Raw genomic sequence first — 16,932 nt, forward strand, 5'->3', positions numbered from 1 at the left:
TTATTTGGTGGTGTGCTGTGAGATTTTTCCAATGAAAGATATGTGCCATGGCTCAAAAAAGATTGGGAAACACTGCCCCTACCAATGTTCTCATGCCAGACACCATGAGACACCGACAGAAGGCATTCCCCAATGAACTGTTTTGGAGTGATGAAGGAGACGTACACAATATATCAGTGGTGGTTTTAATGTTGTGACTGATTGATGTATTCATTTATATTTCTCAAAACATTATCAAATTCTGGATATATATTTTGGATGTGCACAAAACTGTTTTGGCCGTTATAATAGTCAAAAACACTACATTCCTTCAATAGAAGACGACGACCTACACACCAAAATTCGCTGTTCACATAGATCGCAGCCTTTTTTTCCCATCTTTTCCTTCATTTGTTTAAACGACTTGTTTTGCTACCGGCATGTTTCGTTCCCTTCCAAAATTCGACTAATCAATTGATGTTTACCCGACGTGGACAAATATGCACATAAAGAATGTATTTATTCCTGCGAGAGAGGAAGGCACAGCATTTTTATATTGAAAGGAATTATTCACCACCACTCCTTTCACTGATTGAAAATTCCTTCCAATTGGGTTAATCTACTCCAACTGAGTTACATGAGGCACCACTCTTACTCCGACCGGGCTGCTCTTTTGACTATTAGTGTAATACTGGTGTCTGTGTAAAAGCAGGGAGTGCGCTTTACGATACTAGATTTTCAATAAAACTAATTGAATAGCTGACCTCGTGCGATAGGTGGGGATGTCCCAGGAGACCCTCTGGCCCTTGGTCTGAGGGGACGGTGATGTATCGCTGGAGCTAGGCTCGGAGGCAGTCTTCCGCCGAACCCGCTTGGAAGGTGGTGCCAACCGTGGGCTGCTGGGAGTGCTCGCATCGCTGCTGAGTTCCTTCTGTTGAACAAGCGCACACACACACACATACGCGCCACCAAAATATATGAGAGGAAGAAGGACAGAATGCAAGTACGACAAAATCAGAACATGCACGGATCAAAAAATAGGGTGGGTGCCAGATACAATGACAGTGTTGTTACATGAAAATTCAGCCTGTCAATCAATCAAAAAAGGAACAAGTGAAAAAAAAAAAACCACAACATAAAAGATGTCAGGGAGCAGGAAATAAGTCCAAATGACAAATCCAATCGTATTATGATGAGACACCTTATGCCGAACTTGGCCATGTATTCTGTTAATGCCAGCACCTAGCAGACATATGCCCTTCACTGCCTAACTTCCCTGCTGATATGAGAGCATATCTCACTGTTGTCATAGGCAACTGGCTGCAGTGCCGGCAGAGGGTTTTGTCTGACTGGCTGCACAGACAGATGCAGGCAGACTCAAAAGTGCAGGATGTACCAACAGCAAAAAAAAAAAAAAAAAAAATCCACAATGGTGACCTAAAGGGTGCACCTTGAAACCACTTCCTGATCTCAATCATTTTGCAACACAACAATGGTCAGTTTGGACAAGTTCTGACAGCGAGGTCAATGTACAGCAAGCAGAGCAAAACCGTGGTCCAAAAACGACCTGAGACCTTCTGGCGATTTATCTGAAAACCGTGCTTGTCACACTGAAGCCTTTCAATCTCATGTGTCATTAGTTAACCCGGCTCAAACTCCACGGCCCCTGGCTTTAGGGGCAAGAGTTACTTGAATTTCTTGAACCGCAAATGTGCACACTATAAACCGGAGCCAAACGAGCCATTAAAACTCAAGAATGCCCTTAATGACTTTCAGTAAATCATCTTATCGTCGACTTATACCGCTGGTCCGCGTTAAGTGCTATAATTATCGTCAATAATAGCGAAGCACACAGCCCCCTGCCTTGCATAATCTCAATGTTTACATTTGGAGACAAAGACTGTCAGTTTGTGGGTCAGCCGATGGTAGTAAAAACTACAGCCATCACTTAAGTGTTGTACAACTGTACCAGTCGGTGTAATATCAGCTGCGTTTGCTTGTTTACGGGTCTGGTCGTTAAACCAGCCCATATGTGGGTCTTTGGGGCATTTACAACAGAAAGTTCACCAAGTTCAGACTTGCTAAATACGGGACTTGAGCAAGCCAACTGTTGTGAACCTGGGATTCCCTTCCCCCACTGTAAGCTAGCTGTCGGGCTAGCTGTACCTTAGCTCAACTAACGCTTTATCTCTCCGCGTTTGACTAAATTAATAACGCTGACACTTCCAGTGTGGCGACACGAAGCAGTGCCAACGGCCCCGGGTCAAAATCACACTTGTCTTTATTTGGGGGGCTCGTTTGCGGTGACAATGGTGAGACAAGTCAGCCGGGTAAAATTGCCAAACACAAAGGGAACTCAACTTGGGGCTAGTTTATTATCGCTAGCTCGTACTGTGACAGCTGTGCAACGCGTCCGGCGCGAGTGACACACGCGCGAATCGCTGTGTCCAAGTCGTCAACCGCGTGCCTCTGTGTCCGCGAGGGTGTCAGCCTCGGCACCGCTCGCATTTCGCCGTGAAACATCTGTTCTGTGTGGAGCACCTTGAGGCCACGGCTGCCGCTAAGCTAGCAGCCAACTAGCGGCGGCGGCTAGCTCGCCGGCAAAAGAAAAGAAACCGGCTTACATGTTCCTCAGAGTTCCGCTCGTTCCTCGACGACGACCTGGTCCTCGAGGAGATGAAGGGGCCGCTCCTCGTCCGCGAGCTCTTCCTCGTGTTCACCATGTCTTTATTCCTTTTGTCTGTCCTCGCTGAATCTCTCTAACCGGCTCCAAACACTGCCTCAGTGAGCGCAGCACCGAGGCGCCATTTCTCTCTCTCTCTCTCTCTCTCTCTCTCTCTCACTCTCTCTCTCTCTATCTCTCTCTCTGCGTCTCTGAGCTGGTCTTGGATCTGTTTGGCAGGTGCTTCATTTTTTGCTGACTGGCCTACTACCACCAAGAACTACTGCCCTACTTACTGTACAAACACAGCAATGGCTCGTATAAATACGTTGTAATGAGTTAATACCAGGTTAAAACATGCTGATTACAGTAGGAACCTTAACACCGAACACTGGAATCGCATTTAGTGACGCTACAAACATGCGGCCCGCGGGCCAAAAGCGGCTCGCCAAGAAGGTCAAATCTGGTCCACAGCATGAATTAGCAAGGTGTGAAAATTGCATATAAGAATGCAATCTTTCAATGAAAATAACTGCTGTTCCTAGTTTTGTCTGCTATTTTAAGTCAGAGAAGTGGACAGAACCCAACTTTTATTCACTTATTTCAACTCACTTATTTCCGTAATAATTGTAAATATTGTGTAAATAGTAGATTGTTTTTCTTTTTCCTGTTATATTGGATGTATGGTGTGAGTGCTTGTACATCGCTGCTGCAACTGTTAAATTTCCCAGTTTGGGATGAATAGCATTTATCTATCTAACACAGAGACCCAGGGCTAAACAGCAGATAACCACGTGCCCAAATAGCACTTATTTTTCTTAAGAAATTAAAAGAAAGAAATGGTAAAAATCTGGAGTTGTTGTTACTAGTTGTCGGTTATTATGCTGTTATGTTACTGGTCCGGCCCACTTGAGATCAAATTGAGCTGAATGTGGCCCTGAGACTAAAATGAGTTTGAGTTCTACAAGGTGCAACAAAAAGCACAAGTATATCAGAATTTTTTCTTGAAACTTAAATATAACATATGCCCTTGGGGAGTATTGTCTATTAAGTTGCTAGTTACCTAGGAACTATTTGCCATGTTATTGGGCCACTTCAGAAAGACTGATATTTATAGCCACATATGCTCATGCATACAAGGGATTTGTGTCTGGGTTTGGAGCAATAAACATAAGGCAAAGTAAAAAAGAAAAAAGAATATATATATATGAACAATATAAATTAAACAAAGTAAAATAAAGTACAGTTGCCAGGAACCACAGGACACTCTCAGAAGATCCATGTCCATTGATGAGTCACAACTGTTTTGGAGGCACAAGGGAGACCTACACAATATTAGGAAAGTGGTCATAAAGTTTTGCCTGTTGTCTGAATAAAAGTCTGGTACCAAAAAGACATGTAAATATAGAATGAACTGTTTAAAATGGAAAACAATCTGTACTTTTATGAAAGTTCACCCTCATTTGAGTAGAATCAATGCTTTTTCCAAATTGTCTGTTATGTATTGCAGTTCAGTCTCTTTCAAAAAATGTGTATGGGTGTATGAAAAATGTGCATGCTCTAAAGTATTTTGATTTGACTGGCGTTTTCAGCTGTAAATGGAAAAGATTAAAAACTTTGAAAATGATAATCCATTATTACCGTTTTTCCTAAAAAGTCTTTTGTAGTCAAAAACATATTGAATTAATAATTATGTTTTCTTCGCACAATGGTTTTACTATTGCTCTTCACTTGTCTTTCATGTGATTTTGTCCCCACAAGTTAAAAAAAAAAACCCACACATTTTGTGTTTTGCCGACTCTATTTCTGGCTTGACTGAAGATGCAACTGTGCTGGCCATCTGTTTTGCATTTTTGGTTCATGCTTTGGTTTCCAAAACAATTGTCAAAACCATTTCTGTTTTTTGGAGACCTTGTAGCATTTTGTTCACACGGGACTGTCAAAGGAGTAATCTGTGATCCAAATGTAAAAAGTTGGACTCTCACGCAACAGAACCCATCAAAACTGACATACATTTACATACATACATACATTTCTATCTTTTTATTTATCATTTTCGAAGTACAAAAAGTCTGTAACTCAAGATTTTTGGCAGCATGATTGAGCACAAGGGCAGATTGAAAGTAATACGTTTAATAATAGTCTCCAAAAAACAAGCTGTAACAAAGCCAATTTGACGTGTTGGGTTTCCTTGACAATGTTTCACCACCCATCCAAGTAGTGTTGGCTAAAATAGGTGTGGGTATGATTTTTGTTTGTTTGTTGTTGTTGTTGTTGTTTTTTACATCTATGGGTGGTGTTCACCTGAAACTTAGATGATTAGGATCTGTTAATATTCCAATCCTCAGCTGCGATTAGAGGGTGTTGTTTGAATTAACCTGGTGGTGTCCTGTTTTTTCCTAATCAGTGGCACTCTGATGATTCAAAATATCATGATGTTAATGACTGAGAACATTCACAGACATCTAGATAATGTTAAATAAAATTCCTTCATCGTCTGAAAGCAGGCTTACAATGGAGTTGGTGTCAACAAGGCGCACTGTGCTGTGTACAAATGGTGTAACACATCTCGTAAGTCTAAAAATCCCACAGTAATAACAATTTTGACACAAAAGATCAAGTGATAGTTTAAAGCATTTTTCAGTTTCAGGTCTCATGCAGGTATGGCTCCTTTTATGAGCTTCATAATGTTACCGAACCAAGCAATCAGTTAGTTCATAGCGACGTACATTTAGTGCTTTTATTCATTAGCTACCTTCTTGTGATCTCAATGCTTTTACTTAAGTAACTACTCTCCATGTTTTAACAAGCAACAAGATAGATAGATAGATAGATAGATAGATAGATAGATAGATAGATAGATAGATAGATAGATAGATGGTGTTTCACATTTAGTACTGTAAAATTTTGATTTAAAAATTGTTATTAATAAATATTAAAGAGGGAAAATAAGGAACATACATAAACATTATACAGTGGGAATTTTACAACTTGTTTTACAAATGTTAGCAATACCATGGGGTTCGAGGTGGGGATGGGGGAGCTCTGCATAATACTTAATAATACTTATACTTATTATAATCAAATTATGAATCAAGAATTGAATCTTTTTATTCTTAAGAAACATGTCTACTTGAATGTTTTCAAATGACCAGTAATCACCGTTTCTGCATTCAGAAGACAACAGATCTGGGAGAGATTTCCATAAAGTTTGAAGTGTTCCACCATCATAATATCACTGTTGAAGGGGTGCTGACCTAGTATATACAGTCAACGGTGCTGACTTCAGCAGTACGGGATCATCACGACAGTAGGTGTGGACTTACGGCACTGTTGCGTCACACGCATCGCTCAGTAGAAGAGCTTCCTACGGCTGCAGATGTGAAGCTCAGGATTAACCGACAGCATACCGGACTGGTAAATCAACATTTTGACCTTACCCTTTATACGCGCTTTAACGACTCACTGCTGTGTGTATACGTGTTTGTAGGCCACGTTTTAACGAGCACGTCTTTAGCTCTGTGGCTCTCCTACGCCCACTGCCATTATTGACGACAACGCTACACGCCGCTTGTTGTGTTGTTATTTATAGCTTGCGCTAATCTTTACAACATGATCAGTCATGAATCAACACTTGTTTTGTGTTTTCGTTTTTTACAGCATTTACATAGTTAACCGCCATCATAATGATAATAACAAGAAGAAGAAGAAGGGTTAGCCCAAAAATGCAGTGTATGAAGCACGAGGCCCTATTAGAGCATGTGTGTGTGTTCATTTTTATTAGATGGAAAACACAGGACGTCATGAAAGAGGTTGACAGTGCGAGGGTTGAGAAAGAGGAACAATGGTAAGTCACAGCAAATTATTTTCCTTAAAATGAATCCTATTCTAAAAGGCCCTGATCATGTGACAGTGGACACTTATTTTTGCGACACTTTTGACAAAAGACAATGTTGGACTGAAACGTGTGAAGCTTTATATGTGATGTGCAAAGGCGAGCATTTTGTGGTTCGTTTTCTGGAAATATTTAATGGAGTTTGAACTCATCATCAAACCCCTGTGACTGCAGGCTAAATTCAGTAAGACGCCTAATGACTAATTGGAAACCTTTCTCTGTTTCTCAAAGGGTTGTCAGTGAGAATACTGAAGAGGAGGCTCCGATGAGGCGTAGTTTCTCGGTTGAGGACCTCCTTGATGAGGTGGAGAAGATCTGCTACGATGCCTCGGGGACGTCAAAGGTCAGAAACAAGTTCAGACTGCTAAATCTCACTGCTAAATACTGAAATTGCTGACAGTTCTAGATATTTGTTTTTGTGTGTGTGAGCCCCCTGCCAAAATATGTATCAAGTGTTTGGATGTTGTAATATTGAAATACACCCATCCAAATAAATCAATGCAAGTGTTCCAATCACTTCCATGGCCATAGGTGTATAACATCCAGCACCTAGCCATGCAGACTGCTTCTGCAGACATTTATGAAGGAATTGAGGACTCTCAGGAGCTCAGTGAATTCCAGCGTGGTACTGTGATAGGATGCCACCTGTTTGATGGAGGGGGGATTATGGTGGAAGGTTGTTTTTCAGGAGCTGCACTTGGCCCTTTAGTTCCAGTGAAGGGAACTCTGACCGCTTCAGCATACCAAGAGACAATTCCATGATCCAAGCTTTGTGGGAACAGTTTGTGGATGGCCACAAAGCGAGGTCCATAAAGACGCGTATGAGGGAGTTTGGTGTGAAAGAACTTGACTGGCCTGCACTGAGTCCTGACCTCAACCCGACAGAACATCTTTGAGATGAATTAGATGAAGACTGCGAGCCAGGCCTTCTGGTCCAACATCAGTGTCTGACCTCACTAAATTCCCATAAACACACTCGGAAACCCTGTGGAAGGCCTTTCCAGAAGAGTTGAAGCTGTTATAGCTGCAAAGGGGGGTCTGATGTCATGAAACCCTATGGATTCATAATGGGATGTCATGCTTGTCAACGCAGATGAGCCAATACTTTTGGCAATAGAGTGTAGCTTAAACTCTTCTGTGTGTAACCCCCTCAGAGTAAGAATTTTTGCACACAAAACATGGGTAGAACTTATGTCATAAATAATGATAAATTAAACTACACATCAGTTTATGCAAGTGCAGTTGAAATCGCTGAGTAATGAGTTTGTCAACTGACAGATAATTAGCAACAAAAAGATTTAATTTGAACAATTTACAGCGCATGTGATAGTTTCTCTCTTTCAGATGTCAGTCAGTCAGTGGAAGAAATGCTCGGCTGTTACGTCCGTAGTGAAAGTAATTATTAGTTGTAGCTTCATTCAAAATGGTTCCAATGGAATGGCACCCACAACAGTATAATACTGCTTTCAAACGAATCTATGAGTAATGATCATCTAATGATAATATAAACCCACTTGCCAGAATATTAGGTACATCAGTGAAAACCAATGCACTCTAATGTTACACTCCTGTGCTACCTCTGTGTTAATGACAGGATGCGGTTTGTTGTGCTGTCCATCTGGATTGAATTTAAAGTGTTTGTTATTTAGCCTAGCCCACTGATTAAAGTGGGGTTGTCAAGATAATAGGAACATGTGTAGGTACACCGCAGTACAACTCAATAGTACTACAAATGAAAACGTAGTTGAAGCAACAGCTCTCAGTTATTTGAGGAAAAACCGTAGTCTTGATGAAGCTAAATTTAACGCATTACAGTCACAAAGAGCATTTGATGCATTGGATGCTTTTATATTTGATATTGTAAGTACACTTTTCACTAATATATAAATATAATCCACATGTACATTTATAAAACTAGCACTGTTAATGCGGAACGTTTGTGTATGTGTCACCGGATAATCAAGGTTCCCGCGTTGTTTCTGCCTTCGTTCCAGGTGGAGATGGTGGTGAGGCTGTGGAAGGACGGCTTCACTGTGAATGACGAGGACTTCCGAAGCTACTCGGTCCCAGAGAATCAGGATTTCCTGGATGCCATAAAAAGAGGGTGAGTTTAGTTGCCTGAGCCTTGCTTTCGAGTATTGAAGCTGTGAGGAGTGCGATTCTGTTGATCGAAGGCGCAAGAGGTGTGACGGGGCGGAGATGAATAAACGATACCTCGACATGTGTGCCCAAGTCATGATGCGCACACACACAAAAGAGCACTATTCATGGTTCTCAAACAGCCGTAGAGCTCTCTCAGAGATAGTAGCTGTTCAAATATTCTCCTACGCCTTAAATTGATATCTGTGTTTATTTGCATATGGCAGGTGTGAAGACAAGTGCTGAAAGCTGGCCACCTGCACTCAGGTTGCCTGAGGTTGCCTGTTAAGTTCTGAACAGGGTCATAACCTGTATTCAGCCCAGCAGGAAGACGATAACTAAACAATCAGACCAACCCCAGACATAGGTCATGGTAATAGTGCTGTTTAAACTGTTTAAGTTAAAGGGTTCTCTAGTTTTTCAGATTATATGTGCTTTCCAAGTTGCTTAGCAATTTCAAATTCATCTGTTTACTTTTTCTTAGCTCTTATTTGCATGTTCAGCTCTTTACTCCTTAGACAAAGATACACAAATCCGTTTCCACTCAAACACTATAACTCTTAACTCACAATCAGAGCTGAGTTGCATGTTTTTCTGCATGAACGGACCTGGAAACGTTTGCACCCTTGTGATTTTGGCACATTGGAGTTTTTTTTTTTTTTTTTTAAAGGGCCGCATCTTTCCCACAGTTCTTTCAGTACCAAGCCTTGTATGTAAGTCGCATGTACTATAATGTCCGGTTCGACTCACTGGTTTGATCTCAGAGTCAAGTCCCATAAAGTCACCAAAGAGGATAGTAGCAGCAAAGACGTTCTTCCTCCAGGCCGCAGACGGCCGACTTAAGACAGATAAAGCGCTAACGTTCATTAGTGCGGCATATTTGTCATATTAATTGATCTGACTGGACCCCAAACCCGCTCTTTAATATCTTCCAGGGAGCTTCCGGCGGAGTGGGAGAGCAGAGCAGAAGAGGAGGAGCTGGAGATCAGTGTGGAGGACCTGACGGAGGAAAATTATGTTCCCAGAAAGAAGACCTTCCACCCCTTCAGTGGCCGAGGATACCGACTTGGCAGGTATGAGATCAGCCACTTCAAACTTTAGAGTGCTGTATATTTTGAATTGTTGGCAGAGAAGTATCAGTGTTGACAGAAACAAAAGATAATGTGCTTGTTGAGCTAACGTTAGGGTTTTTAAGAAGTAGTCTTTCTTATGTAGTTGTCGCTGCAATATCACTTTGCACCACTAGGTGTCCCTCTAAATCTAGGCATCCAAAGTCCTGCAGGCAAATCAGATCAAGTTGACAGCTGGATGAACTGAGAACCTGTCACATCACTGTATGAATACCAAATGTTCCAGAGAGTCCAAAATACATTCAGCATGAGACTTTTCTGCCAACACAGGAGTTAAGAAATGCCCCGCACACTTCTGACTGCTCGTTAATCTGTCATTTCATCCCTGTCCATTCCACAGCGTTGCGCCCAGGGTAGTGGCCAGGTCGCCATCTGTGCACGAGGATGGAGAATCTCCTCCTATTCCCATGGTAACACTAGACCACGCCCTTCCCGTCACCTCCCTGCAGATCTGGTTGGCGGACGGCAGGAGACTGGTGCAGAGGTTTAACCTATCGCATCGGTGCGTATCACAGTGTCAAGGCTAGAACGCACCACCTCACATGTCAGCCCGCGAGCCTCGGCAAGCGCTGAATATTAACGGCAGCGTAACGATCCCGTGGAAGTGATAGCTCATCACTATTTCCTCCTGCTGTGGAGTCTGCAAATCCCATAATCTGAAGCATCGCAGCGATCAAGTAGTGATGAAGGGATGACAAAAGATTTTGGTTTGCTGATTGGGAGGTGGAAGGGGCGGGGGGTGGGGGCTTGTTTTAGGATTATGTAATGCTTTGTTCAAGTCTTGGGAGTCTGAAGCATGTTACATCCCTGGCCACGGCGCATGGGGCTGCAGAAAACATAATCTGAGATGTAGCAGCGGAGTGGATCTATAAAATCCCCAGAGAGGGATTGCGTAACTCCGATGCAGCATTTATATAACAGGGTTAGTAGCTAAAGGCTGGAGAGGACTGAACCCCTCCAACGTTAGCCTAGCTCGTCAGTGAGTGAGGCCTGCCGTAGGATTGCTTGTCTATGCTGGGCTGTTATTAATAATAGATGATGTTACTAGTGTTGTGCTTCAGAGGGAAATCACGTGTCACGATGGGGAGTAGAGCATTTGCCCGGGAATGATTTGCTACTAAATAGGACCAGACATATCCAGCCTTTCTGTTTTTATTGTGGTGTTTTTTTTTTTTAATTCTCTTTAAATCTTTTATTTGTATTTTTCCTTCCCAGGATCACCGATGTTCAGGATTTCGTGTCACGCTGCCAGAGGAGCTGTCCGCCTTTTGTGCTGACGACCTCGCTCCCTTGCCGAGAGCTCAGCGACAAAGATTTAAGCCTCGAGGAGGCGGATCTGGCCAACGCCGTCATCGTCCAGAGACCCCTGAACACACAGGCTGCTTTTGGACACTCCTGACTAACAGGGCCACACAATGCACGCAGCATGTCACATATCACCCCCCGCCACAGAGGAATCTCACTCAATGCCTCCTACAACGTATTAACCTTTCTCTCTCTCTTCTGCAGTTTGTGCTGCATTCGGTCATCGTCATTTCAATCTCTTTCTCTCTATGTCTCCACGCGAGATTAGCCACAGGTTAAAACATAACCCATACTTCTGTGTCGAATCTATGCCTTAGCCTGATCTGTACAGCCGCAGAAATTTTGCATGGACACAAACCACAACAACTGTGACTGGTCCGAAATGCGCTTCCTATTCCGTAGCTAGACAAGCGCAGGAAATTCATCCCGTCTCTGCCTCGGTGAGTTCAGTGGCTGTACAAATCTACTCCGACGTCTTCTCTCTTTTACATAAAGTATTTAAGATTTATCAGCTGCAACTCCAGTATGGTACACTCTGTTCAACTCACTGTTGTTTCAAATACATGAAGTATCTGAAGCAAATCTGGCACAGAAATCACACTGCCAACTAGTGCTTTGGTGGTATCATTACAAGTTTAATGGTGGTATTGTTACAAAAGCTTACTTCAGTGACAAACACTGATTTGTTTTTCTCTGTAATTCATACGATTGTCATTGGGTGGCCCCTGTTTGAGTTGGAGCTAATAAATGTCGATCAGCTGTTAGTTTCACTGAAATCACTGCAGCCTAAGAGAGAAGACGTCTGAGTAGACGGTTTGTGCTAACATTGATCTGACTGAGGCAAAGCAGGAGGAATTGTCTGTGCTCGCGCAGCCACACGGAAGAGGAAATGTATTTCAGACCAATCAATGTTGTTGCAGTCTGTGCCGCCACGAGATGCACACCGGGCTGCAGCCTGTTCCTGCAGGGCAGATCCAACACAGAACCATGGATGTGGCTTTAGACACTATGATGCTCCCGAGGTGCTGGTGTCAGTGTTTACTTTAAACGTGTTCCCGCTGCAAGAACTCGAGGAAGGCATGAGGTGACACAGTTGTTTACAAAAACGGGCCTGATTTATATGCCCTTTCAGTCTCCGTTTCCATTGTTTTGTAGAAGAAATTTGGAACAAACATGACCACAGCGTCAGTTCTGCATGTGCCAAAACAACAAGTTTGATCATCAGCACTGAGCCGCTCTCCATTAGTTTCCCAGGCTGCCCTGCGACGGCCCACGTGTTCCTGCAGCGGAAGCGTATTTACATGCCGTCAGATCTCCCCAAGACTGTGGAAAAATTATAAAAGCGAACCCACGTTGTCATGCAGATGTTCAAACGTGTGCTCATCTGCCGCATGTAACTCCGCCTCCTTTACCCACTATATCATCACCGCCAGCCAAGCTCTGAAGTCTTCCCAAAGTTCTTCTGCACTATTTACAATATATTAAAAATGGGCTTAAAATTTTAAGTTTACAATGATAAATAACGGACATGTGATGTCTTGTTTACACATTACTGTGACATAAAGGCTAAAAAAAAAAGTTATTTATGGCCCAGCTGTTTGGGTCGATCAGTCTTATTATCTTAGAGAACCAATTTTGTTTTGGGGGGTATTGTTTTATTAGTTTGAATCATTGAATGACATATCACTGATCAAGGTACGATATTATAATAATGATAATAAAAAAATGTTCCTTGAAGTTCTGTTATTTGTTTGGTTTTGATTTAAAACTAAATCGCACGTCGCTCTTTGCTCCTGACAGAGATGGTTGATAATTGCAGCATCTGTCATCTCAAGCTCCTGTGGTTATTACGGTGATTGTGAGTTGACACCAAGCAGCACCGGTGCACCTCACTTCACGCTGTTACACAACATCTGTGCTGTCATTACAGATTTAAACAGGGATTTAGATTAGTGGGGGAGGCCTACTGGTGAGAAGTGATGACGTGCTCAGTGCTGTTTGTTCCTGCACTCAGTATGAAAAGCATGCATACGATGGCGAGAAGACCGACCAGCTAAATGTAGGAGCTGTATCGGGAACCAGTGGCCTCACCGCAAAGACAAAAATGAGGTGAAACGGTCAGACCGGGTTGAATTCCTGCTCGCCCTTTTTTTTTTTTTTTTTTTTTGACTCTTGAATCATCTCGCGTAAGAACATGCATGTGCTTTTACATGAGTGCGCTTGGTTCTCTGTCTCCTTCCCGCTTGGCCTCGAGAAGCAAGCGAGCACCATTATCCATCTTCAATATTTAACAGGAGGCTGGGATAAAGGGGGGAGGGGGTTACGTGTTTGCTCGTGGCTGAGCCAGAGCTGACAGCCACAGGATGGTCAAGGTCAGGGGAAGAAACTCGGCAGCAGAGATGTTTTGCCCTCTCTGACGAATCCTCCCGCACGCCGCACATTTAGGATTTAGTTTTTTCTATCTGGACGTGGCGGCTGAGTGCACCACTTGGTCGGCAGCCAGAGGGGGTCTGGCTAAAGGGTAAAAGAGAACACATTTCCTTTGTGCTACATATTTAATAAGGCTAAGCATGCGGGGAATTACTTTCCCTTTAACTCCAGCATTTCCTCTCAGAACGGCTCCTTCACTGAGGCAGCAGCCTTTCATTTTGCACATTCCTCTTCACGCATTATCTGAAACATACCAATTCTAATTCAGGTCATATGCCTGACTTTTCTGCGGTGGTGCCTTTTGTTGTTGTCGATATTGTGGCTATGGATGAGGGGGTTTGCATACTTGGAATTTGTGAAGAGGTCCGGGTTCAGCGGCCGGGGTCTCCGTGACATGTTTGTTGTCATGCTCCGAGGAGAGGCTTACCGCGGAGAGAAAACGTCTCGCATTAAAGAGCTGCTGAACTTTGATGGATCAAAAAAAGGCTCAAAATATCATAAGTCAAAGACTGAAAGGGGCCTATAACCATAATATTAGTGTAAGATTATGTTCCCCGACCAGACAAAAAGGATTACTTTCTTCTCAGGGACAAGCTTGAGGGCAGTTTTCGCATAAAAATACTTTTATTTCATAGATGTAAAGGTCTATAAACTTTTAAAATGCTAGTATTGCAGTAAAAGTTACATTGAGACTTTAATCATTAAAAATGCTATTAGAATTTAGGGAGTAAAGTATGAATTTACAGTTAAGGGCACTTCAGTTGTACACTTGCATTTCAGGAGCGACTTTATATATTATCACATGTATAATGTCTTCTGTAGGACTTCACAGAAAAACCGCATTCCAAAAAGGAAGTAAGAAGCCTGAAAGAAATGAGAGCATGCAGGAGTAGTCTGAAGACGTCTTCACATTAGACAGATTTTATTAGAGTTGCAGCAGGAGGAGAAAAAAGAAGGTGCTTTGAAATTATTAAATTTTGTCTCATATTTCTTCTCACTAAAAATGTTGCTGTGGGAACTATAATTTATGTTCATAACATAAATAGTACTAAAAACAAGATGAGAACAACACAATATTTACAGCAAATATAATGAAGAGTTTTGGGATGTCGTTTTATGAGAGACCTAATAACGATCACGATGTCGAACAGAGATGCTTTTATTTTGAAGGTAACGCATTCAGTGCTAGAATGACATGAATGTGTCTATAGAGCAGACTATAACATGATCTGTTGGAGCAATTTGTGATCTGGAATAAAGGTTTGGATGGCTCCACCTTCACCGTTTAGTTTATGACCATTCTGTTTATGAAAGTGCATTTCGCCTCACGGTAGGTTTATATCACAACCCACAAAATAGAGGAGGGCATTTTGGAGACAGGGTTGGTCTGAAGATGTTGTCACGTCAGATAATGGTACGCCAAAATCAATATGTGTCTGATTAATAGGTGCCAGCATTTTCTTTTATTTACATTTGTATTCTCGACAGAGCGGGGCTAAATAAAACTCTATACACACAGTGTTCTGCACAATGGCTGCCATTTAAGACTCTCTGTCTTGCCTCAAAGGTTAGGATTTACAAGACAATGTGCAGATGGTCAACAGCGCAGATCTGCGAGTCACATTTCACACAACCACAACTGGATGTTTGTGTGGCTATTTTTGTGAGGACATTCACTGACACAATCCATTTCCTAGCCCAGGATTACCCAATTAATTTTATCCAAGAGACGAATATTGTGAAGCATGCTGAGCCAAGGGCCATGAAATCCTGTTTTTATTCCCATTGCACCAATAGCAGTTGTTTTATGAGTAGAGATGTTTTTTTTTGCTACTGCTATCATTATTATTAGTATTGGTAGTATGAGTAGCTGTTACTTGTAGTAGTAGTAGTAATAAAAAAATAATGAAGCCATGGAGTTCACAAAGCCCGTTTTTAGCATCAAACCAGGAGAAAAAAATCAAGTCATTTCAAACCTACTTTTTTCATGACGCAAATGTGTCAAGCTGGACCAGAGACAAACGACAGCCCTACATCAAGTACCAAATATATTGGTAATGGGTGTTTTCCCGCTGCCTCTATTTGTTCTTTTAAATTAGCCATTTAAAGTATGAAATACAGCTACATAAATGAAGCGATTAGTATTGTTGGTATTGTAATTATCATTACACCACAGTAAGACTGGACAAATGGTCCCAAATAAATGGACTTTCTCCAACCAGCGAGAGAATTGTAGCGGTGGCCTGACCTAATCCTTCTGAAGTAGCTGGCATTAAAATTGGTGGCGTGAATAGCGTTGAGGTGTCGCTTTTAACACAACGTCTGCATGCATCAAGGAAGTTGGCTTAGCACTGGTGTGATCCCGTAAAATAAGACTAAACTGATCAGCCCAGTCAGATTTGGTGGTGCATTTCCTGGTCGACTTTACATTTTTTCATGCAGGTCATGGCTGACAGGCGGCTAAGCTAGTTTAGGTGCAGATAGAGCTGCAGTACGTCATGTAATATAACGCTAGTAGGTCTAAGGTCAACTGTATGTTGTGGGTCGAGGTCAAACCACATCGATGCAGTGCACATTTCATTATACACGTTGGGCATTGTTACTTCACATTGTGACAATACATAGGCGAGACATTTGGCTTCTGAGGGCCACTAATTGAGGTGCGGTGCCCTGACGCCTTTCCCTAACACTACCCGTTCCAGCTAAGTGCCTAACCCTTACCCAAACCCCAGTCCTAACTATAACACGATTGCAACCTTTATCCGAAAACCTGCAGGCCAAAACGTCCTCGCTTTGAAAAAAAAAAAAAAAAAAAAAAAAAAAAAAAGTCCTCATTTTTACTGGTGTACAAACTGGTCCTCAGAATGAGAGCTGCACAAGAGCACACAAACACACAAGCACGAACTTAGTGTTCTAAAAATGTCGTAAATCAGGTACGGTTAATAATGGAGACGCTGATGGTGTTAGTGTGGGAATAATGCAGCTGGATGCCTGAGCACAGCTTTGTCGACTTCTGTTCACACGCACTTTTCCTGCTCCCAGTTCCAAGGAAGCACGCATCCGTTCATATTTTGCCAGAGAAATGAAGCCAAACCGCATTACCCGCATTCCACTGGTAACTTCCACCACTTCAGGAGAATTAAAATCAGAGACAAAATGTTGCCGTTGCTTGTGTTAAAAATAAGAATTCTCTGGTGTGAGATCATTAAATGGTAAGACTAGGACTTTTTGTAAGTAAACAAACATGAAAAGGATATAAATCGTATCTATTTTGATTTATTGCCTACTAAAATCAAGATATTGTATGAATTCGTAGCTATATAAAAAATACAACTTTATTGCCTACTGAACTATGCCACTAAGACACAACAAGCCTCGGTGAAATCCGTCCA

The 16,932-nt window shown here is 42.2% G+C and overlaps 2 protein-coding genes across 3 annotated transcripts in view; one reads left to right on the forward strand and one right to left on the reverse strand.

Moving 5' to 3' along the window:
- The window catches only part of atad2b (ATPase family AAA domain containing 2B), a 69,481-nt gene extending 66,655 nt beyond the window's left edge, over positions 1 to 2,826 (reverse strand). The window contains exons 1-2 of the mRNA XM_047573210.1: positions 2,604 to 2,826; positions 744 to 910 (exon numbers count right to left, since the gene is read on the reverse strand). Coding sequence (XP_047429166.1) covers positions 744 to 910; positions 2,604 to 2,702 — 266 coding nt within the window. The 5' untranslated portion in view covers positions 2,703 to 2,826. The remainder of the gene's footprint in view (positions 1 to 743; positions 911 to 2,603) is intronic.
- Positions 2,827 to 5,933: 3,107 nt separating this feature from the next.
- Positions 5,934 to 12,847, forward strand: ubxn2a (UBX domain protein 2A). 2 transcript variants are annotated; one of them, XM_047573211.1, is made up of 7 exons: positions 5,934 to 6,058; positions 6,426 to 6,488; positions 6,768 to 6,879; positions 8,531 to 8,640; positions 9,611 to 9,748; positions 10,146 to 10,307; positions 11,021 to 12,847. In XM_047573211.1, the coding sequence occupies exons 2-7, from the start codon at positions 6,445 to 6,447 to the stop codon at positions 11,202 to 11,204; spliced, it is 750 nt and encodes a 249-aa protein (XP_047429167.1). In that variant the 5' UTR covers positions 5,934 to 6,058; positions 6,426 to 6,444; the 3' UTR covers positions 11,205 to 12,847. The 2 variants fall into 2 exon arrangements, with proteins under 2 accessions (XP_047429167.1, XP_047429168.1); XM_047573212.1 differs by lacking the exon at positions 6,426 to 6,488 and having other exon boundaries at positions 5,965 to 6,058.
- The last annotated feature ends 4,085 nt before the right edge of the window (positions 12,848 to 16,932 follow it).

This window comes from Mugil cephalus, chromosome 21 (assembly GCF_022458985.1).
Source record: "Mugil cephalus isolate CIBA_MC_2020 chromosome 21, CIBA_Mcephalus_1.1, whole genome shotgun sequence".
In the NCBI taxonomy this organism is placed as follows: Eukaryota; Metazoa; Chordata; class Actinopteri; order Mugiliformes; family Mugilidae; genus Mugil; species Mugil cephalus.